The sequence below is a fragment of the Protopterus annectens genome, chromosome 1.part0 (genome assembly GCF_019279795.1).
Source record: "Protopterus annectens isolate FY-2018-M chromosome 1.part0, PAN1.0, whole genome shotgun sequence".
Taxonomy (NCBI): Eukaryota; Metazoa; Chordata; order Ceratodontiformes; family Protopteridae; genus Protopterus; species Protopterus annectens.
In genome coordinates this window covers 1,378,669,419-1,378,689,473 of record NC_056725.1, presented here as the reverse complement: position 1 = coordinate 1,378,689,473, position 20,055 = coordinate 1,378,669,419, and the positions used below count along the sequence as shown (strand labels likewise).

Genomic DNA, 20,055 nt, shown 5'->3' with positions numbered 1-20,055 from the left:
AAGGTGTGCATGGTTTTAATTTTTGGATGAGGGTGAGAATAAATGCTGTTGGGACAGGTTGAAAGGAAAATGGAGGAGGTGGGTTAGAGTCAGAATTGGATACAGCTACAATTAGAGGAGAAAGTGGACTGGCAAGAGTTTGAATAGCTTTTGTGAAAAAGGTATTAAAGGCATCAGCAGTCTGTTTAGGGTTATTTTTGCCAGTGCCTTGTGGGTTAGGTGTGATAGATTGGCCAGGATATAATAGTTGATTGATACAAGCCCAGACCTTTTTTGGATTATTATGGTGGGTCTGCTGAGATTGAAGGAAATAGCTTTTTTTATCGGACAGTATAGCTTTTTTCATTTCATTTCTCAGTTGTTTGTAGTATTGGTGATCTATAGGTTTTTAGTTAAAAGCGACTTTTTTCAGTATTTATTTCTGAGATGGATTTTTTGCTTAGTTTCTTTAGAAAGCCAAGGAGCAGATTTGGTTCTTATTCTGATAGAGCGGGCAGAAGCATGGTGGTTGAGTATGGCAAGGAAGTTAGCATTAAAGTAGTCAACCGCTTCATCAAGAGGAAAGGTGTTTTAAGGGGGACCAATTACATGTTCTAAGTTCAAGTAGGAATAGATCCAAGTTAAAGTTTTTCTTGGTTCTGATTGTCCTAAATGTGGGTTGAGTAGGAGGATTGGTTTTGAGTCTGATGATGTAAGTTAGAGAGTGATCGCTTATTTTGTCTGGGAGGGTACCAGAGTTGTAGGTTTGGGGCTGATTATTAATGAGAATCTAATCTAAGGTGCTTTCTTTCTTATTGGACTTGTTTATTCTAGTAGGGGAGTTAATAGTTTGTGTAAACCCACAGAGGTTAATATGACTAGTAGGAAAGTTGTTGTTGCAACAATTCCAATCAATGTTGAAATCGCCAAGGACTATGGTTTCTTGGGGGAGGCTTTGAGATAACCAACAGAGGATGTCTTCAATAGTAGAGATGCTATTACCTGGAGGAACATAGATACAAATAATATAGATAGATTTGACTGAGTTGATCTGAAGTTTGGAAATGAGTAACTCAGCATTGGATTCCTGAGGAGGTTTTTGGTTGAGTATAGTTAATTCCAAATCAGATTTGTAAAGAGCTGCTACTCCGCCACCTTTCCTAGTTACGCGGTCTAGACGTAATATGTTATAAACCAGGTGGGGTAATTTCATTATCTTTGGTTGAAGGTTTTAATCAAGTTTCAGTAAGACAAAATATATCAAAAGAGTATAGTTCCAAGAGAGCATGGATTTGTGTAATTTTATTATTAATGCTACGTGTATTGAGGTGAGCTATTAAGAGTGAGTTGGGTGTTTTTTTGAGTAGGGGGGTGGTAGGGAGGATTGGGTAATTAAGCTGAGTGGTAGTGGAGGTGGTTGGGCCAGGGTTTGGGTGAATATCACCATCCTTTAGGGAGAGGAGGAGTGTTAGATAACTAGAAGTAGTATATTTACTGAGAAGAAATGGATATCTTTTGGTAGAAGGGAAGTTATATCTAATGTGGGCTGTTCTATGGTATTTGGCAGTAGATAGCTGGGTATGGAAGTAATGTTGAAGTGGTTAGTATCAAAGGATGTAGCAGCACATGTGGATTGTTTAGTAGGGAAGAGAAAGTGTGAATATCCTGGTAGTTCATAGGAGGTAAGTAGGTATGCTAAAGTTAATGGTGGTGGAAAAGAGAGTAAGAGTAACTTCTGTAAGTGGCCTAGGGAGGAGGGTGTATTTATTGACATGGTAGATATGGGTAATAACTATAGGTGAAGAGATAAAGTAGGTATGATAGTGAAAGTGAATAGAGAGTGATTTGAGAGAAATAGGAAGTGTTGGAAGAAAAAATGGTGGGAAAAAGAGGTGATTGATTAATGGAGGTGTGATTGTAGTTGGTGGAATGGAGAAGGGGTGTGGTTTGTTAGGTATATGTGTAGGACCTGTGGGGGTGGGTGGGATTTGGGGGTAGGGTAGGGGAGCGGAGTGAACCCGCAGGCCGAACGGAGCGGGTTAGAGCAAGTAAAAGAAGAGATCCAGAAACAATCCAGAAACAATCAGAAAGCTGCAGATTGTTGTGGGGCACTAGTTAACTCTAGGTAAGTGGGAAGTTCTTTTGCAATAGGTGGGCTACAGGGGAGAGTTGAGTGGGGAGAGGGAATATAGGAAACAGAGGTGGTAGTAGCAAGTAAGGGGAGGAAAAAGGATGAGCAGAGAAGGTAATAAGGGGTAGAGAAGAGAGAAGGGGTATAACACAGGCCAATATGAGGAGCCACCTAGTGGACAACAGCTAGATCACAGCAAGCTGACAAGTGGACAAAAGACAAGAAAATATATCCCAAGTCGTAATTTCAAGAGAGCGTAGGGTTTATAGTTGGGGGGCGAGGTGGGACTGGCTGCTGGAAACCGGGTTCAGGAGTGAGACTTTAAACAAATAGTACCTGTTTTGCTTTAATGATAACGAACAATTCAGTACACAGTTTGCACAGGGGAACAAATGTACTTTCTTTACTCCTTTTGCAGGGAAGGACTTAAGCACAGGACACAAGTTTCTTTGGGGATGCAGGTTAGATGGTAGGACTTTGGATGGGCATCCTTATTAACCAGGCAGATAGGTTCTTAAGTTCTGAATGCAGGGAGGAGGATGACAGTTTCTTTACTCCTTTGCAGGGAAGGACTTAAGCACAGGACACAAGTTTCTTTGGGGATGCAGGTTAGATGGTAGGACTTTGGATGGGCGTCCTTATTAACCAGGCAGATAGGTTCTTAAGTTCTGAATGCAGGGAGGAGGATGACAGAGTATAATGACTCACTGGGACCAGGGACACGCAGCAGCCAGGGCAAGATGCGAGATACTAAAGATGGCACCACGCAAGGCTACCCAACTATAAACCTTTGTGATCATTAATATTGCATGTAGAGCACAGGGTATAGAGAAGTGCAGGTCTGTAGGCTGAGGAATAAATTAATAATTGGAAAAGTTAAAACCAAAAAGGGTAAAAGAGATTAGACTATATACAGAAAAGACAGGACAAGGGTAAGTGGATGGATGAGGAATAAGACAGTTAGTTTGGGCTTTGACATATGCAGATCCATGACTTTAGTAGGGTTTCTTTGACTCATCTAATTCTAGAGGTCATATAAAGTCAAGTCAAGGAGATTACTGTACAACTTTATTCCTCAGTGATCTGACCCATTACTGAATAAACACAGCATTTTATAGCCTTTGTACAAGACACCTGAAACAACATCAAAAGGTATGATCATTTCTTACTAGGAAAATCACAGGGCTGGAAAATGTGAAATATTCAGAAAGGATGATAGATCCAATTCTGTTTAAAACTCGAAGCCTGGAAGGCACCGATGAGGGAGCAAACAACATAAACCAAAGGATGCCTTGTATGCCAGGCATAGATTGCCTCACAGGTTATTGAGAGGTGATCTATGCCTGGCATATAAGACATTCATGGATCCAGCACTGATGGACCTATTGTACATCTGAATAAGATCAGAACCACTAGATCCAAGAATTAAAATGTTGCTTGTGACATAATTAAGACGTTGGTGAGACAGATATTTGTCTCAGAGGATCCCCATGCTTTGGAACAGGCTTCCCATCCATATGATGCAGAGTCCATGCCTAACCCTATTTAAGCATAACCTTGACCAATGGATGGGAAATTGGAAATCCATCCCAGGTCAGGCCCCCGTATCTCTGATAGACAGAGGCAGACAGTAATCGCCAAACTAGCAGAGCCCTATCCCCCCACATAACCAGTAGAAACTTCCTAACTAACATACCCCCTCCTAATAAACGTCCATGATACATAGGGGCACAATTGGGTTGGACTGCATGGCTAGACTTATAAAGACCCTGGGTGGTTGTTCGCCTAATATATACCTATGGACCTATGAATAAGCAAAAGAAAAAAATATAGAAAAAACATTTCAGATAAATTAAGCAATGCATCTGAAAGATTATGGAACAGATATTTTCCTTACAATCAAATAACATCAAGCCTTACCTGCCTCCAAAAATTAATTCTGCCATATATACTCTGGATTGCTAAATATGTTAATAATTGCATTCTGTACGCAAAATTACTTGGGAAAAGATGACAACATTCTCCAAAGTGGTCTACATTACGGCTGTGGCAGTAATAGCCCCCCTATGAATGCTAAAGTAAGTGTATTATCATGATATTTGGCAAAAAAAGAAACATACAATTATAATTACCTACTAAGTGACAAAATCATAAACAACAAATGCCATAATCAAAGTTCGAGGACGATGTTAGTGTCTAGGTACTGTGGTAACCAATTTAAACACTGTCCAGTTTAGATATCTACCAGAATCAGACAGGAGTATTCTGCAGCTTGTCTAATTCTAATTAATGGTCATGCCAAATCAGTCTAGGGAAATCACTGTATCTCTCTATAAATGATTGCTCTGACCTTTTAAGGAATAAAACACAGCATTTTGTAGCTTTCGAATAAACCACTTGAAACCGCTTGAAAAGTTGCAAGTCCTTACTAAGAAAAAATCATGGGACAGTAAACTGCAAGTATTCTTAAAGACCATAGGAATTTTCATTATAGTCTGTTATTTAAAGGTGACCTCTGTCCGGTCTAGAAGAAAACGGTTGAGCCAGGTGTCATTACAATGTATTCCTTTTAAGCACTGCTGGCACAGAAAAAAACAATACTTGAAATAAAAATCACTAATGGAAAAAAGGTGGCAAATCCATTAAGAAGTGCTTTCTAAGATTACACTATAAGCTTCCCTTTCAGTTAGAGAAAATCAGTCATTAACATATTTTAGAATTAAGTATTTCTGTTTATTTACTTGTTCCATGAAATTAACAAATATAATATTCAGTTTGCAGGGAATTTAGAGTTTGAGCTGGATGTGGCAGAATTAAAGATGTTAAGATTTGCACTGGGTGTGACGAGGGTGAACAGGATTAGGAATAAGTATATTAGAGGGTCAGCCCAGGTTGGAAGGTTTGGAGACAAAGCCAGAGAGGCACGATTACGTTGGTTTGGACATGTGCTGAGGAGGGATGCCGAGTATATTGGGAAAAATATGCTAAGGATGAAGCTACCAGGTAACAGGAAAAGAGGAAGGCCTAAGATAAGGTTTATGGATGTGGTGAGATAGGACATGCAGGTGGTTGGTGTGACAGAGCAAGATGCAGAGGACAGGAAGAAATGGAAACAGGTGATCTGCTGTGGCGACCCCTAATGGGAACAGCCGAAAGATGATGATGAAGTAGTACAACTTTACAATGGCCAAAATTTAGGAGCAGTGAAGTGGCAGTTGCCAAGTCACTTTACGGGAATCTTTCTTTACTATCCTATTTACTATTTAAAAGCAGTCTTCTGAGTTTCTTCTATGTTGGATTCAAATGCAAAAAAAGGATTCAGTCACATTAACAGTTCAAGCTCATATAACTTCAGAATATTAAAATTCAGTAAATAACTTAACTTGCCACAGAACCACCATTTTTATAACACAATTCTGCTGTTGCTGACCACCTTGCAATTCAAATGAGCCTTTCTTGCATGGATGCAGATTACTGCAAAGAGAATCCTTTAAAATACATAGGAAAGTAATAAGATCATTTGCTGCTAAAGCTGAATCTATTAAAGAGTGCTATTTACTCCACATTATCACATTTTAATGACAAGTTACACATGATTCAGATTGTATGTATTAGAAGGATATTGAAGTGCTAAAATCACTACTTGTCATAGTTCTCAACCTCTTAGCATACAAAAACTAAACAAAGCCAAATATAATGGGGGACAAAGCCCCCAAAACAGGGACAAATTGAAAATATTGCTCTTAAAAACTTAGAAAATTGTTAGAATAAAAGGTCTTGTGTTACCATACATTTTCTGAAGGATATGAAGACTGAAACTCAAATGCCTGTCATTATTTAGTGAATTCGGTCCACACTGATTTGCCACAAAAATCCAGAAAACTACAGCTTTTATGAGGAACAGGTCAAAAATATGACACAAAAATCTGGACATTCTGTGAAAATCTGGACAGTTGAGAGAGGTATGTTTTAATTGTTTTAACTTAACTATGAATTTTCTTCTGAGTCCTAGTACTACTCTGCTTCAGAGAAAGTGAACTGAACATACCTCTCAACCTCTTACACCAAGAAATCTGGACAAAGCAATAAATAATGGGAGGGACAAAGCCCCCCCCCTCCCCCAAATACTTAAGGACAATTTTTAAATATTGCTCTTACATACTTGGTAAGTTGATAGAATAACAGGTTTTGTATTAGCACACATTTTCTGAAGGGTATGAAGTCTGAAATGCAAGTGTCTATCAATATTTTTCTGACTTCATTTATTTTATTTTATATATTTTACATTTGTTTACCGGGAGAGCCAGACTGGGCAAAAAGCCCATTTTCAGTGGTGGCCTGGGGAGAAAGGCTCCATAAAGATACAAACAGTAGACTTGTAAGCATTACATACAAAATAAAGGTACATACAAAAATACAGAAATGTTGCTACAGCTGTTGATAATACAGGGGTTGGGAGGGTGGCCTAATGGTTAAGGTGTTTGCCTCACAAACACAAGGTACAGAGTTTGAGCCTCGCAAGAAATAATTGGCTAGGCTTAAAATGGCTCACAAGGGCAGTTAGCCTGGTACTAATCTATGAATTTATGAACCTATAATGTTTGTAGGGCAGTTAAGTTAAAGCAATTTGATAACATGTTTCTCTTCTCTAAATGTATGTATATTGTTGGGGTCCACTTTGAAATCTGGAAAGTTAAAAATACTGAATCTCATAATATTGAAAATAATACAGGACACCAACACTTACTATACTTCAGCACAAGTACATACAGAAACAAATAGGTTCATAGGTAGGTACTAGACTATTGGCCCTAGGGACTATATAAGCCTAGCCAAAAAATGTACCCTGGCTTTTGCCACCCAAGAAAATTATTTTCCTGTGCCCCTGTCAAGCAGAGCCACAGAAGTGATTCCTGGAGTGAATTTCCTATTCCCCATCCAATCATCAAGATTTTTCTTGAAGAGTGCTAATGAGGAGCTCTGTTTGTCATAGATAGGTAGTCTGTTCCAGAGTATGGGAAGTCTCTGGGACAGGAATCTATCCCTCCAGCATGTTCTGTTTATCGTGGTGACAAGGTTTAGGTCCCTAGAGCATGTAGCTCAGAGGGATTGGGATTTCTTTAAGTGGAGCATGTCCAACAGCTCTGGGTTTGACATAGCTTTGTATGTTAGGCAGAGATCGCCTCTGAGTAGGCGATATGCGACGGAGTAAAGCTGGAGTTTTTTGAGACGGTCTGTGTAGGGCATCTGTTTGAGGCCAGTAATCCTCTTTGTGAGGTATTTCTGTAGCCTTTACAGTTGTTGTAGATGTCTTGTGAGGTACATAACAAAAGAGGCGTTGTACTCTATAATAGGTCTAATGAGTGATGAGTAGAGGGGAACAATGACCTCTTTTTTTCTGGATGAGAAACCTTTTGTGATGAGGTGAGCCAAATCATATTAATCTACTCCATCTAACTGCTACTTAAATATATCAACTCCGAGATCACACTTCACTACACTAAGATGAGTTATGCTGTAGTATAGCAAATTAAAAGGCAACATGACTAAGGTTACAACATGCAGTCATGAACCACGTAATGGTATCTTTACCATTTTCTTCTGTGGAGTGCGATCTCGGAGTTTATATATTTAAGTAGCAGGGTGTGTGTGTGTGTGGGGGGGGGGCTTGCCCCCCCCCCACACTTATAGTTGAAGAGTAATATGTTTCTGTATGTAGTTGTGCTGGAATATAGTAAGTGTTGGTTTATTGCATTTTTTCGATATTATGAGATTCAGTATTTTGAGTTTTCATTATTTCGAACTTTCGAGATTTTGAGCTTTCGAGATATAACAGTGGACCCCAACAATATACATAAATTTAGAGAAGAGAACAATTTAAAGGATAAAGGTATTTTTTCAAGAAGTTTACATTGCCAAAACGTGGGCATTACCAACAGATAAATGTATGGGCATAAATATTTGGGACTGTGCCAGTGTTAGTCAGGGTGTAAACCGTGTAGTAACCTGAGAGAAACTGATATAGTAAGGAGAATAAATGATTTGTTCTTTCTGGGATGAGCTTGAACTAGAAGGATGATGTAGGGGTTGGTTGCATTCAGATTAGGGCAGAAGGGGTGCTCTGTTAGCGGGGAGAGGGGGATTTTGTAGCAGGCAGACCTGATAGTGGAGAGTAAGTGATGGTTATCCTGGGTCTGTGCAGGTACAGTACCAAGTAAGTATTACCGAAGCTGGTTTTTGAAGTTAGGCTTGCTGCCCAAGATCCTGATATCTAGAGGTAGGGTATTCCATATTTTAGCAATAGCAGTGGAGTAGAAAGAGTCACCAGATATATTCCTGCTTTTGGCTATTTCAATGAGGGCTTTATTGGTGGATCTTAGAACACTTCAATCCTTCAACAATTTGCCAGATAAACAAAAATATAAGGCAAAAATCTAGACATCCTGCGAAAACCTGGACGGTTGAATTTAGTACACTGCGTATGCTTCCCGACGATAGCTTCTTTTAATGCTGCATGGTTGATAACTATAGGCTATAGCTGTACCTTAATAATTATGTACAAGTACACAATACACATCTGCGTAGCCTGCAATTTGTTTGGAGGCGGGGTCTTCTTTGAATGCTCGTAGTCCCTGATGAGAACTGTTATTCTCGCGTTTCTTTCATTACCGTAATTTCTACCATTTTTTTTGTTACTGTAGGTTCTGCGCTTGGCATCGTCTAGACTTTGGGTTTTAATGATGTCTCGTTATGCTCGACCACCAAATACTTCCCTGTTTGTTAGGAATGTTGCTGATGCAACCAGGTGAGTAAATGTTCTGTGTTGAACGTAATAGAAACGTGCGTAATACTTATTTTAAGTAGTGGGGAGAGCTTGGCGGTTGGGATGACCGCCATATCTTATTCGGTCTATGGTATCTGAAGGCTATTAACATGCGTATTTTTAGCGTAGAAGAATTGCTGTTAATTTTGCTGTAGCACAGTCTAAGTACCAAGTATTGATCAGGCATATTACAACAACACTGAAGCCTGCTTCAGGCCTGTCTTGGACCATGCGGCAGTCTTTAGTCTCGTGTGGGACATTTAGTTTGCTTTCCGAAAATTATACTTTTGGCTTTCTTTCTGATGTGTATGGATTTTAGTTAACTCTTCCAGCTATATGATAGAGAATAGCTGAGTGTTTGGTTGAAGCAGTTACTTTACATGTTGTTTTTAGCGGGCATAGTAATATGTCTATAGAGTCAGACTGATCGGTTTGAAAATGCAATGTTGTAGGTAGTTTTCTTTGCGGTGATGTCCGTGTGTCACAGTACAGATCATTTGTGGGATTTGTTTTATTTTACTTCCGTTTTGGGACGGCAGTGATATGGGTGCTGTTAGTATATTCGACTATTGCTGAGGGCTGTTGCATCGGACACTATTTATGGTAGATGCATGCTGGAACAAACACGTCCAGATCAGCGAGTCCTCAAAAAGTACGTGTCAGAAGTGTCTCACGATAGGCACATCTGCGCCCTGTAGCTATTGAAAAGCTAATTGTGCCTTTGTTTGTAACACTTTTGTAAGTATTTTTTCGAGCCTTAAGTTGAAGTCTTGCCACATGTCATGCTGTGGTGCTATACAAGCGGTTGCACTGTGCTCTTGTGTAAACATTGAATAGTTGGAAACAAAACCAAAAATAATGCGTCAAAGGCGCAAAATCGGGGACATTTTTTAAATATTACTCAATTAATTTCAACATTTTAGTAGTGCAGCTGGCTTTGCATCGCCGTACATTTTCTGAACAGTAGAGTAATGCAGCAATTGTGATATTACTGAACTTCACCGATTTACCCAAGATCACATTATACGATGGATAAGACAAAATTCAGCGGCTTTCTGCAAAATGGTTAAATAAAGCGGCATAGTTGTAACTGCTGTTATGCGACCAGCGCCATGGTCGAGCTTGTGCACGTGTGCAAGACTTCCAAAGAAAACACATGGCAAGATGTCCGTGTTGCTAACAACAGTAATCCATTCAAAAGTTTACGAGCAAGTGCTTAAGCTTGAGCTGCTTCCATCTGGTTGCGTAGTTTTTGTTAAGCATTTGTTCTGGTGCTGCAAACCAACATTTTCACTATTGTTGCATTTTTATAAATGGTTTTAATAGTGAATTGTAATGTAACGGTAACATTCATCACGTTGCGGATACTACTACTAGTAGATTTATTCTCTCTAAGGTTGGTAATTATTGTAGTGCACAGATCCCGAGTCGGCCACAGCCCAGAGGATTAGTTCCATCATGTTATAAGCCGGTAGTTTAGGTAGATGACATTTTATTAACGAGAGTTCTATTTTTAGTTGAAACTCATCTCGAGCTGTTATCCGTTTCCCAACGTTAATTGCTTCTTGGTACTGCAACTTGGTTATTTTCACAGTAGTTCACCTGATGGACACACTGAGCACGTTTGATTCCATCCATAGGCATTCTTGTATACCTGCTTTTGAGTTGGAGTGCGCCAAAGCTGTGCATTTATTAGTGTTAGATCAGTTAAAATACATGACCGAATTGATGCCAAAATGCTTACGAGAGTAAGTTGTGAAATAATGAATCAACAGATGTTTGCGAAAGGACAGACCAATTTTAAGGGAACCAGTGCAGCAACAGTTGTCTAATTAGTCGGTCAACAATCCTAAAAATTACTTATTTGGTAGAATCACATTAGTCACCAAAGGGGTCTATGACCCAAACAGTGGGTTACATGCTTTAGCCCCCAACTTGGCCTGCTTTGTACACTAAACTGTTAAGGCTGTTCCCCACTGCGTGGAGCCCCAGGCCTCTTGGGTGGTGTGTTTGTGCCCTGCCTGAAAGAAGTAGTCTTCTAATACCCAATACTACTCTTGTGGACCCCCAAAAAAGGATTTCTACAGTTTTAAGAGCTCCAAGGCAATTGCTGACATACTTGTGTTAAGTGAGCCCATCCTATTTTTACAGTGATGTCAGGATAATAAGGTCATTGGATAGGAACATATAAACTTCCTGGTGAACCACTCTACAAGGATCCTTGCTCATTTTGTTGTCTGGCTGCACTCCAGGTTTATTTTTTATGTACAGTATTACCATATTTTCACTTTAGGCCTTTTTGTTTACTGTATGCAGCAAGATGCATTCAGTTTACTTTAACAGTAACCGTGGCCAGCCAGAAATATTGTTCACTAATATGTCGGACTCCTGTCATGTTCATCTGTGATCTTTTGGGCATTTATCCATTGTATCTCTCTCATACCAGCCACACAGTGCATGTTTACTATTGACTCCCAAGTTGTTCATCCTGACATAGAAGGTTCACAGCCTGCATGTTAAACAAATCTATCCAAATTTCCACTCAAGCTGCCTTGCCGTTATGTAAAAAGTTGTAGTTTAGCACGAAGGCCGTAACATAAATTTTATTGCTCTCACTTTCAATCTATTCGCCTGTTACTCCTTTTTGATACCTGTTTTTAGATGTACAAATTAGCTCTTATCCTAAAGAAATGTAGTACTGTTGTCTTACTTTTTAGAACCAGGATGTCCAGAATTTTCTTCAGGACCACTGTAAACTGACAAGACGACAGAGGAGAACCATCCACATAACATAGGAATGTTGCATTATACTTGGCCTCGTGGGCATAAATGCACCCATCACACTGGTAGTCTTCATCCTTATCCGATGTGATCTGTAACCTCCCTCTTCTCTTCTGATCTGATCCCATCCCTGTATGTCTTGACCTTTTTGGCTTCCAGCACTCAAGATAGTTTTGTATGCATGCTTCAGTGTAATATCCTATATTCCCCACAATGGGGCCTGTAAATATGCTGTCCTAAACAACCAAATGTATTTGGAGCTACACACTCCTAGAAGTTGTTGTTCTAAGAGTTAAACACTTTTCCTACCATTTAAGCTTCGTCCTGCCCTGCACTTGAGGCTTCTATTTACAGTGGAAGACTTTGCTGAATCACTCTGTCTTCTGATGGTCATCTATGGGTTCCTGCAATACCCTGTGATGTAAGGATAAATCCTAGTAGCTGAGGCATTGTGACTGGTCACTGTACTGCCCTCCCCTTGTTCTTCTGACTATATTCATGAAACTTCTGTATATAGAGCCGACATCAGACTGCTTCTGCAATTGCTTAAAGTAATTTACCTTGAACACCCACAGTTCTAGGGTTGTTTTTATTGTATTTATTTGTTTACTGGGAAAGTCCGACTGGACACGGGTCCATTTTCAGCTGAGGCCCGGGGAGAAAAGCTCTACATGAGTAAAAATCAGTAGAACATGCATACATGTGGCATATATACACATCGGGGCAACATGCTGGTGATAACACTAACATACATATACACACAACAGGACATCATTCTAGTGATTAACATTTCTTACAGTAGACAGAGGTACATTTTTATTTCTTTTGCAGTTATAAGTTTTGTAAGGTAAATGTATACGGGTTTGGAAGCTTTCAGTGGAGAATCTGTTTATACATAGCTGTAACCTGACAAATTGTCTTGGTATGGATTAGTCTGGTGAGTGGCATGAGAATAGCCAGTTACTTAGTGGGTTTTCAGGAGTTTTTTGAATTGACTGAAGGAGGTGGTAGAAGTTATTTGGCTTGGTAGTGTGTTCCAGGTTTTGGCAATGGTGTTGACATAGACTTGCCAGCTTTGTTTTTATGTTTGACAGTTATGAGGTTCTGGTTACTAGATCTTAAGGCTCTAGAAGGAATGTGGGGCTGAATTAGGTGCTGGAGTTAACTCAGGAAGGTAGTAGAGTTTGTGCACTATCGAGTTGATTGAGTAGAAGTATGAGGCAACTCAAGCCAGTTGAGTTGCTTAAGGGATAGACATTGGTGGGACCTATATGAAGCTTCAGTAGCAAACTTGGCAGTCTTGTTGTAGCAAGATTCCATTTTATTTAGATCGGTTTGGCGGAGATTGGTCAAGATGGGAGAGGCATAAAGGAGGGTGGATAGAAGAGGAGTCCTTGCGGTGGTTACTTTGGTGCGTTTTGTCATAAACTGTTTGTTTCTGTAGAGGAGACCAAGTTTTTTATTAACTTTCTTAATGGTTTGTGCTATGTGGATATTTGACCTCAGGTTATTTCTACGCCTAGCAGTTTAGTGTGTGTGGTTGGACTGATTTGAATGTTTTCTTTGGAGCTAATGGTGAAATTATTATTTAGTGGAGGAGCTCTGCCAGGACTGAAAAGTTATTTATTTATTTATTTTAAGAAGTTTTGATGTTAGTCAACCAAGTTTCGGCTAGGATGAAGTTATTTTGGGTAAGGGTTTGCAGTTCACTAAGGGTAGGGGGCAGCACATATGAGGGTAGTGTCATCTGCATATTTTACTATTGAGGCAGTGGGAGAGGATGAAGAGATCTGATTTGTAAATAGAGAGAGCAGCAGTGGACTAAGGATGTATCCTTGAGGGACTTCGATGGTTGCTGGTAACAGGGGGGACAATTGGTCCTGCCATAGGACTGCTTGCTGACGGGCAGATAAGTAGCTGTTGAACCGTGATATAGATGAGGGTATCAAGAAGCAGACTGGTTTACCATGTCAAAGGCTTTTGATAGGTCTAAGAATATGGAAGAAACAAATAGACCCTTGTTTCTGTGGTGGTTAACTATGTTGGTGAATGATAGTAGTGCTGTTGTGGTGCTATAGGAAGGTCTAAAGCCATGCTGGGATATGGAGAGTAGGTTGTTATTCTGGAGGTACTGTATTAGTTGAGTATGAACAACTCTTTCTAATATTGTTTTCCATGAGGTGGGGATTTTGTATTTTGAGAGATCTGTTTATGAGAATAGGGACAGGATAGGCTATAGCCTCAGCTGAGATCTGATGGAAGTCTGCTGGCAGCTTATCAGCTGCTAGAGTGGTTGGCTTAAGTTTACCAAGGAGTTTAGATATTGATTTGGTGGATACAGAGTGGAGGTGAAAATTGGGGCTATTGTTTTGTATAACTGGGTGGGTTGGGGTAGTTATTGGTGTGGGGCTGCTAGTACTATTTTGGGCACTGGCAAGGGTCTGGACTGTTTCGGTAAAGAATTTGTTAAACTGAGTAGGAATGTTTTCATTGTTATTTGGAAGCACAGGGGTTGGAGTCGTGGACTTTCCTGGGTGCAGTATACCATTTATTGAGGCCCAGAATTTTTGTGGGTTCTGAGCATATTTTTCTTGCATGCTTGTATAGTAGCTGGATTTGTCTAGTTTAATTTGTTTTTTGGCTTTGTTACGGAGCTCTACATAGTTTTGTCTGAGTAGTGGTTTTGTTTTTCTGATATTGAATCCAGGCCTTGTCCCTTTCTTTCATTATAGCTTTAGTATCTTTTCTTAGCCATGGGGCATAGTTAGTTTTTATTCTAATGGTTCTAGAGGGTGCATGATGGTTTAAGCTTTTTATGAAGGTTGTGTTAAAGTACTCGATGGTATCGTCTAGAGGTAGATGTTTTAGGCGGGTCCAGTTACAGCTTTTTAGAGTATTGATGAGATCAGTGGCTATAAAAATGTTTGTGTTTCTAACTACTCTGAGGATAGGTTGGTTGATGGTTTGGGATTTGTTCCTAATTAGGTAGGTTAGATGATGGTCACTTAGGGTATCTGGAAGACAACCAGATTGCTGAGAGAGCGGGGTCAGATACCAGGATCCAGTCTAAGATGTACTGGCGTTTGGAAGTTTTGTCAATTTGAGTGGGGGTGGTTATAGTTTGGGTAAACCTGTGAAGGTTTATGAAGGCAGAGGGGTTATGGCTGGAGCAGTGAAGCCAGTCAATATTGAAGTCTCCTAATAGTATGGTTTCACATGGAAGGGAGTTGGAAGTCCAATTAAGCAGGGTTTCCATTACAGTGACGGTATTGCCCGGTGGTATATAGCCACCTGCAATAATTGTGTGTTGGAACTTATTTTTAATTTGACAAGGATTAGTTCTACATCTTTGAATTCATGAGTATTGTAATCTAGTTGTTCTAAGGCAGGATGATTTTGGAATAATATTGCAACACCTCTGCCCTTTTTCTCTGATCTGTCTCTTCAGATAATAATGTAACCTGGGGCAGTAATATCATTATTGTGATGTTGTGGTTTGAGCCATGTTTCAGTTAACACAGCAATATTTGGTTTGTATAGAGCTAGTAGGGCATGAAGGTCATGAATTTTAAGTATACTTCTTACATTTAATGTTTAAGAAGAGGAGAGCTGAGGTAGGTCTGTGGTGTAGGGGATTTAGCTGATTTAAGTTCGGGCTGATTGTTGTTTTGGGTCCTGGATTGGGATGTATATCACTACTGCAAGTGAGTTTATGGAGTAGGTGTAGATAGTTTGGTCAGTTTGTGAATTATTTTAGTTTGTCTTTGAGAAGAGAGGGGGGCTAGTTTTGATTTTCAGTTTAATGCGCGAGTAAGAGAAGGGTAGGGGGTAAGGTCACATGGCGATATTGGGAAGTTTTTTAGTTTGGTGGTGTTGGCTGTGGAATCAGTTTGCCAAGGGGACAGGGTGTGGTTATGAAGCTGAGTGTGGTAGGAGGACAGGATGGAAAGTAGGAGTAGGTGAAGATTATTAATGGGTAGAATGATGTTTTAGTAGTCTGGTTGGATGTGTGTAACCCATGTTATCTAGTTTCAGAAATAATGTGTTACATGCAAGGGTACTATCTATGAATGAGTGCGATTGGTGTTGTATTAAACGTGCCGTATTAGGTGTATGTGGGAGTTTGTTGTTAAGAGAGGTAAGAGATTTGAAGTGATAGGTGGATGGGAGTGTAAGACTTGCTAATGGGGGTTGTCTGTAGTTACAAGTTTAAGTGATGTTAGGGACTTAGGAGCTGTATAAGCATCAGGTAATGCTGGGTATACGGCTACAAAAAAGTGATGGAGAGTATGTACAGTGCAAAAGCTATCGTTTTATGTGTTAGGGAGCTGCAGTATGGCCAAGAAGTATTGGTCATGTAATTGGTATCCTCTAGTTAAGAGAGGGTAGCGGAGATAGTGAGTTAGTAAATATGGGTGGGGATACTTGCTTCTTTATCTGTAATGATCTTGACTATGGAGAAGGTGAATGGGAATTATATATTAATTTTTGTACTACGTTCAGATATGCATATTTACTGCAGTTAAAAATATTGTTATAGGGTGGTATGTGTAGAGAGGTGGTGGAGAGGTATGGATTCTATGTTGGAGGCAGGAAGTAGGCTAGAGTGTTTGTGAGGAACAGGAAGGGGAGGAATGTTTGGCTAAGAGGAAACAGGTGGTTAGGTGTAAAGGAAATTATATGGGGGGGAGCGAAGTGAGCCCGAGCGTAGCTGCACCCACAGCAACTGTAAAAAAAACAGTCCATGCTTTAACATAAAACAAATTATCAACAGTGAAATGGATGAAAGGGGTGGGGGTGGGCTAAGAGGAAGAAGGTTTGCAGCTGTTGCCCCTGGGGTATGTACTTTAGCTGACTGTAACAGATTTTAACAAGGCATAACAGTAGTCGCAAAAGCTGGCCACCTACACTACACAAGTGGCAACAGTAAGGTTCCTGGAGTTAATCCTGGGGCTGCAGTCTATTTTTGGATGATTGCTGGTTAGAGATTTCTTTGCTTTTAGCTGGAGTGAGAGGTTTCCTTGCTCCACACAAGGGGGGGGGGGGCAAAGTGATCGGGTGCTCAGTGGCTTAGAGATGCTACACTTGGAGGGCTTTCAGCTGCAATTGTGGTCTGATCTCTTCTCGTTTGGTACCGGTCTCCTGAACCTGCCCAATTGAGAAATCAGGAAAGTTAGTCAGATGTAATGCTATTTGTACCTTGTGTGTGCTGCACTGTGAAACTGATGTTCTTCATGCAAGCTAAACACCCTCATTACCTGAACAGGATGTCTGTTTTTGCAACTCTCTTTGGTGCAAGTGTATATGGTCGCCATTAAGGGAAAGTGCTCTGCTGTCATGGTGGGTGGCTTTTTCCATAGCTGTTTGTTGCTTTTGGGGGGGGGGGGGGTCACTTATCTGCAAATCACTTTCCTTGCATTTAATCCCCAAAGCTGATCCTTAAAGTGGTTTCTGAATAGTAGGCACTCCAGTTTAGTATTATCTTGTCCCCCCCCCCCCCCCCCCACTGTTTCCTTGATTACCCATCCTTTTCCTTGGATGTGCCCTAATCACTTCACCTCCCTGCTGCCCCTGCTTGCTTTCTTGGTAAGTCTGGATTCTGTGCCACCCAAGGCTTCAGGTCAGATTTTCCAGTGCCTTTTTAACTTTTCTACCTTTCATCCTTACATTACTTGTCCCGCCTTTCTCTTCCATGTTCTGGTCTGTTTTGTGAACTTTTACCTGCACAGCTTCCTTCAGTAATTCCATCTTCTGCATCAGTGGTTTAGAACTCCTCCTGGTCTCCCCCCCACCCCTGTATCTCTCCTGGCTGGCCCCCTTTGACTGCTTTGTTCCTGTTTCTTCCTCAGCACAGTCATTGATTAACCATGTACCTTTACAGGATTCCCAAACCTTCTTGGGCTACACTCTGCCTGTATTAAGTTCCTTCTTTAAATCCAAAAAAAGAGTTTCAAACCACAAAGCAAAAAAGCTCAGCAAAAGCAGGACCCAGAAGCACCAAATATGTGAAACTAATAGTTTTACAATACGACCACTGCTCAGTCCTTTCAAAACATTTATTGCCGCAATAAGCGATAAAACCATAATTAATTTAAATCCAAGCGCTTTCACTCGGGTAAATCGGAGCTTTATCAAGGAAAAAGTAAAACTGTGATTCCAACCTTTGAATACCTCACTTGGTTAAATCACATGCCCCTTTCTAATGAGTACCTCCTTAACTCATAAAAACAAGAATAGGAGTAAACTTTACGGGCATCTGATCTTTTTAAGTATAGTTCTTGTACTGTTTCTGACTTCTTATAATTATGTCATTAACACTTTTGAGTCCTGCTTCCATAGATGTAAACTTATCCAAAGAATCATTAAAAGATTTTTATAATCAAAATTAAACTTTTTTATGTACACTATTAAGGTGAATAAAAATTATTGCTTTGTACACACACAAATCCTGTGAGAATTTGAGCCATTAACCCTCCATCCCTTATGCCCTTTAAGGTCAAGTTGCTTAATAATAATAATAAAATCGTGGTATAATGAACAGTGTTTTTTCTTTAATCCTAAAGGTGAGCTTGCCTTAGTTTTAAAACACTGTTGATGTTCAAACTATCATTCAATCCGGGAAACCTGGTGGAATCCAGTTTGAGTTGCCAAAACAATTCCCGGTATTCCAACCTGGTTTCCCAGCTACCTTCACGTACATCAGGTGTTGTCTGTTCTAATACTACAAATTTAATCTAATACTACAAATTTAATAACCATCTCTTTGCAAACCAAAGAGTGTTTGTAGAAGGCGTTGCTCTCTCTTTGCAATTGACGATGTCATTAAAATGTTCATACACTCTTCTCCTAAAAACTCTGTCTTGCCCACATAAAAACTGTGACAGGCCATGCAACACCCTAGGTATACCACACCTTTCACCCCACAATTGAAGTACCTCTTGGCCGGTGTATCTGAAATTCCTCGAGAGAAGGTATAAAACACTTTGATATAACATGGCATTGTTTACAATTCCCACGTGGATATGTACCAGATTTTCTCTTAGTACTATCCTTTTTAACCTCTTGCTTAACTTCTAAAAGTTCCTTAAGGTTCATATCCCTTTTTCTAACAAAATGTGGGAATAAGGAAATGTGGGGTTTAATGTCTTCCTGAAGCCTAAGAATAGGCCAGTATTTTCAAATAACTTGTTCAATCTTGTCCGAGTTGTTAGAAAAAGTGTGTACAAAACTATTTTTAACCTGAAGAGAATCCACTTGTTGATTCTGGGTTGGACCAATTATTCCAACGCCCAATAAGGGAGGGTATTTAGTTTCTCTATTCTGAGTCGCTTCTAAAACCATACCATCAATAAGACTTTCAAGATATTCCTTTTCCATAAGTTTTTTTTAAGATCTTAACCACCTCTTTAATTCGAAATTCGATTTTTATTTGAAAATACTGGCCTATTCTTAGGCTTCAGGAAGACATTAAAGCCCACATTCCCTTATTCCCACATTTTGTTAGAAAAAGGGATATGAACCTTAAGGAACTTTTAGAAGTTAAGCAAGAGGTTAAAAAGGATAGTACGAAGAGAAAATTTGGTACATATCCATGTGGGAATTGTAAACAATGCCATGTTAAATCAAAGTGTTTTATACCTTCCCTCGAGGAATTTCAGATACACCGCCAAGAGGTACTTCAATTGTGGGGTGAAAGGTGTGGTATACCTAGGGTGTTAGCAAAACGTCATACATGCTTTCTAATGGACAGAAATGATGAAGAATCTGCAACTAGTAGTCTTACAAGTATATGTTAGACTTACAGACCACAAAACCAAGATGATTATGTAGACCAAGGGCAATTAATAGTCGAGTCTAGGTTTAGTAAGAAGTCATGTCAGTCAGCAGAAATAACAGGTGCTTCAAGTTTGTATTTTAGAAGGGTGTGGATCTTTTGAAGATCAAGAAGTCTTCAGTTCTGACCATAATCTTCACTGGTTTACATCTTCACTTGTTAGAAACGAGTCAGTGTTTTTGGTTTGATGTGTAAAACGGTGAATTGCACTGCAGTAAAGTGGTGGAAGGTTAGAAATGTCACACTCACTTCACTGTAGCTTCACAGACTGCTAAATGTTGAGGTGCAGTAATAGTGTTGGATTTAATTAGAATTGCCAGAGTCAGAGTTCAGTGTCTGAACTGACTGGCAGTCTGGAGATTTAAGTTTGCATATGTGAAGTTCTGGTGAGGCACTTGAAATGTTTTGATCTCAAAAGCACCACATAAAGGTGCAAATTATTCAGGTCACTTAAAGTTCAGTTTTTTTAAAGTATCTCTGAACACCTACAATCTGTATAGTTCCATG

The 20,055-nt window shown here is 39.8% G+C and overlaps 1 protein-coding gene across 1 annotated transcript in view; it reads left to right on the top strand.

Annotated features, from left to right (window-relative positions):
- Positions 1–8,762: 8,762 nt before the first annotated feature.
- The window catches only part of SRSF12 (serine and arginine rich splicing factor 12), a 489,524-nt gene continuing 478,231 nt past the window's right edge, over positions 8,763–20,055 (top strand). The window contains exon 1 of the mRNA XM_044067000.1: positions 8,763–8,915. Within this exon, the coding sequence (XP_043922935.1) occupies positions 8,848–8,915 (68 nt within the window). The 5' untranslated portion in view covers positions 8,763–8,847. The remainder of the gene's footprint in view (positions 8,916–20,055) is intronic.